At 58.4% G+C, this 2,061-nt stretch overlaps 1 protein-coding gene across 1 annotated transcript in view; it reads right to left on the bottom strand.

Annotated features, from left to right (window-relative positions):
• Positions 1-20: 20 nt before the first annotated feature.
• Positions 21-2,061, bottom strand: part of LOC102032457 (dual oxidase maturation factor 2) — a 5,195-nt gene continuing 3,154 nt past the window's right edge. The window contains exons 3-5 of the mRNA XM_005425884.1: positions 1,801-2,014; positions 548-762; positions 21-214 (exon numbers count right to left, since the gene is read on the bottom strand). Of these exons, the coding sequence (XP_005425941.1) occupies positions 21-214; positions 548-762; positions 1,801-2,014 (623 nt within the window). The remainder of the gene's footprint in view (positions 215-547; positions 763-1,800; positions 2,015-2,061) is intronic.

The raw sequence follows: 2,061 nt of genomic DNA on the forward strand, positions 1-2,061 counted from the left end.
GAAAGAGTGAGGACTTTCTTCTAGACACTGTTGATTTCAGAGGGCTCAGAAGGAGACAGGCTCTTGTTCACAAAGTGAGGGTTGATGGACACCTGAAGCATCTCCTGGTGCTCCTCTGCTTTGTCCTCACGGAGATCAAAGAAAGTTTTCAGCAGGTCCAGATTGAGGTGGTGCATTGCCACGACGGTGATCCCAGCCACGACACAGAGCAGGCCTGGCAACAAACACACACTCTGATGGGGTCCTGGCACCCCTTGGATTGTCCCTGCCAGAGGACAATGCCTTTCCTTATGGAAGGTGGCCTTGCATTGTATGAGCTGTTCTGAGCATCCTCAGAGCCCAGACACAGGTCTGGAAACCCAGGAGGGTGATCCCAATGATCAGGAGCTGTGAATGCCTTGAGATGAGGATGGTGTTTCTCCTTTTCCCACCCCTCCCAGGATCTGTGTGCCAAGGCACAGGCTGGGGCTCTGGGGAGCTGCACTTCCCACTTTGGGGGGAAGCCCTGGCACTCAGTGGTGTTCCCTGGGGCCCCCAATGTTCTCACCGACTGCTAGCATGAGCCAGAAGGATGCCCCATAGGCCACGTGCAGGGTGCTGGTCCCAATCTGGATCAGGCACACTGGGGAGCTCCTCACGGTGGAGAAGGAGAGCAGAGAGAAGATCATGAAGGCCCCTGTGGCCAGGAGCATGTATCCTCCATAAACCAGGGCAGGCATGGAGAGCAGGATGTTGGACATGACCCACGTGCAAAAGGCGACCCTGGAGGCAGGAGGAGACCAAGAGATGAGTGGTGAGAGTGCCGTGGATTAGGATGCTCTGTGTGAGGATTTCCATGTGTTGGGAGCAGTCTGGGCTCCCAGGGCACTGCAGGAGGCGGAGAAGCTCTGTGGGCAGGCAGGAATGATCCCTAATCCCCACGCTGAGCAAGGGCACATGCAAGGCTCCCATTGCTACATCCAGAAGCAGAAACACAGATCTCCTCCTCCCATTGCTCAGCCCACACACAGCACCAGCCCCAAGGAGGCTGTGGCAGCCCCCTCAGTGTATCTGGACCATCCCAGTTACATGGGGCAGCTTGGTCCCTGAGAGCAGCACCAGGAGCAGGCAAAGGTCATGTGCAGTAGCTCTGCACTTCCTGAGGAGCTGGGCTACAGAGGAAAGCCTCAGCTATGGACCAGGAGCTCTTGTTCCATGGTAGAACCAGGCTTCTTCCCCATTTTCTGTGTCCCTGCTGTCAAACCCCAAGCAGGGAGAGCAGCCCTGCAATGGTTCTTGGTGGCCAGCCCGTGGTGGGAGGGACCATCTCCTGCCAGCTGGGGACAGCTCTCCCCCAGCCCAGGTGGGCACTGACAGATCTCTGACCTTGCCAAAGAGTCGAGATCAGCTCCACAATAACAGCAGCAGGATCTTTTCCCCACCTGATCCAATCCTAGGTACAAAACCCTCTCACAGAAAGGGCTGGGAGAGTTCTTCATGTGTCCATGGCCCTCTCTGGGCCACCAAGGACAGCAGCTTCAGCTCCATCCATGGGGATGGACTTCTGCCACCATCACCACACCACAGCAAGGACCTGCAGCACGTTCCTCTCTCCTGTGCCCACGCTGTGGATTTGTCCAGCAGGGAGAACCAGAACTTCTGCTCATCCCAAAGTGTCTGCAGTGCCTGGCAGGGCCCCCTCCATGCACACAGCTTCCCCCCTGGCAGGATGCAATCCCACCCATCCCAAAGGCCATGGGGAAGGGCAGCTAGGCTCCCCACAGCCCCGTGCTGGCAGCAGGACAGGGCAGGAGGGCTCACCAGAGCATGGCTGAGGCGTAGTGCCCGGCGATGCGGTACTGCCCGTGCAGCCCACAGGGGCTCTGCGAGCTGAACTTCTCTGCCACGTACAGGATGGGGCTGGGCAGCCCCTTCTGCAGCCCCTGGCTGTAGCTGTGGTCATAGTCTGCCCCAAAGCTCCAGGGAAAGTGCTCGTTGTAGTTGATGGTCTCGTTGATCTGCTCCACGGGCTTTCCTGCGGGCGGCACCATCTGAGCTCCTGCGGGGCCAGACCTGGGCACC

This window comes from Geospiza fortis, unplaced genomic scaffold, assembly GCF_000277835.1.
Source record: "Geospiza fortis unplaced genomic scaffold, GeoFor_1.0 scaffold317, whole genome shotgun sequence".
NCBI lineage: Eukaryota > Metazoa > Chordata > Aves > Passeriformes > Thraupidae > Geospiza > Geospiza fortis.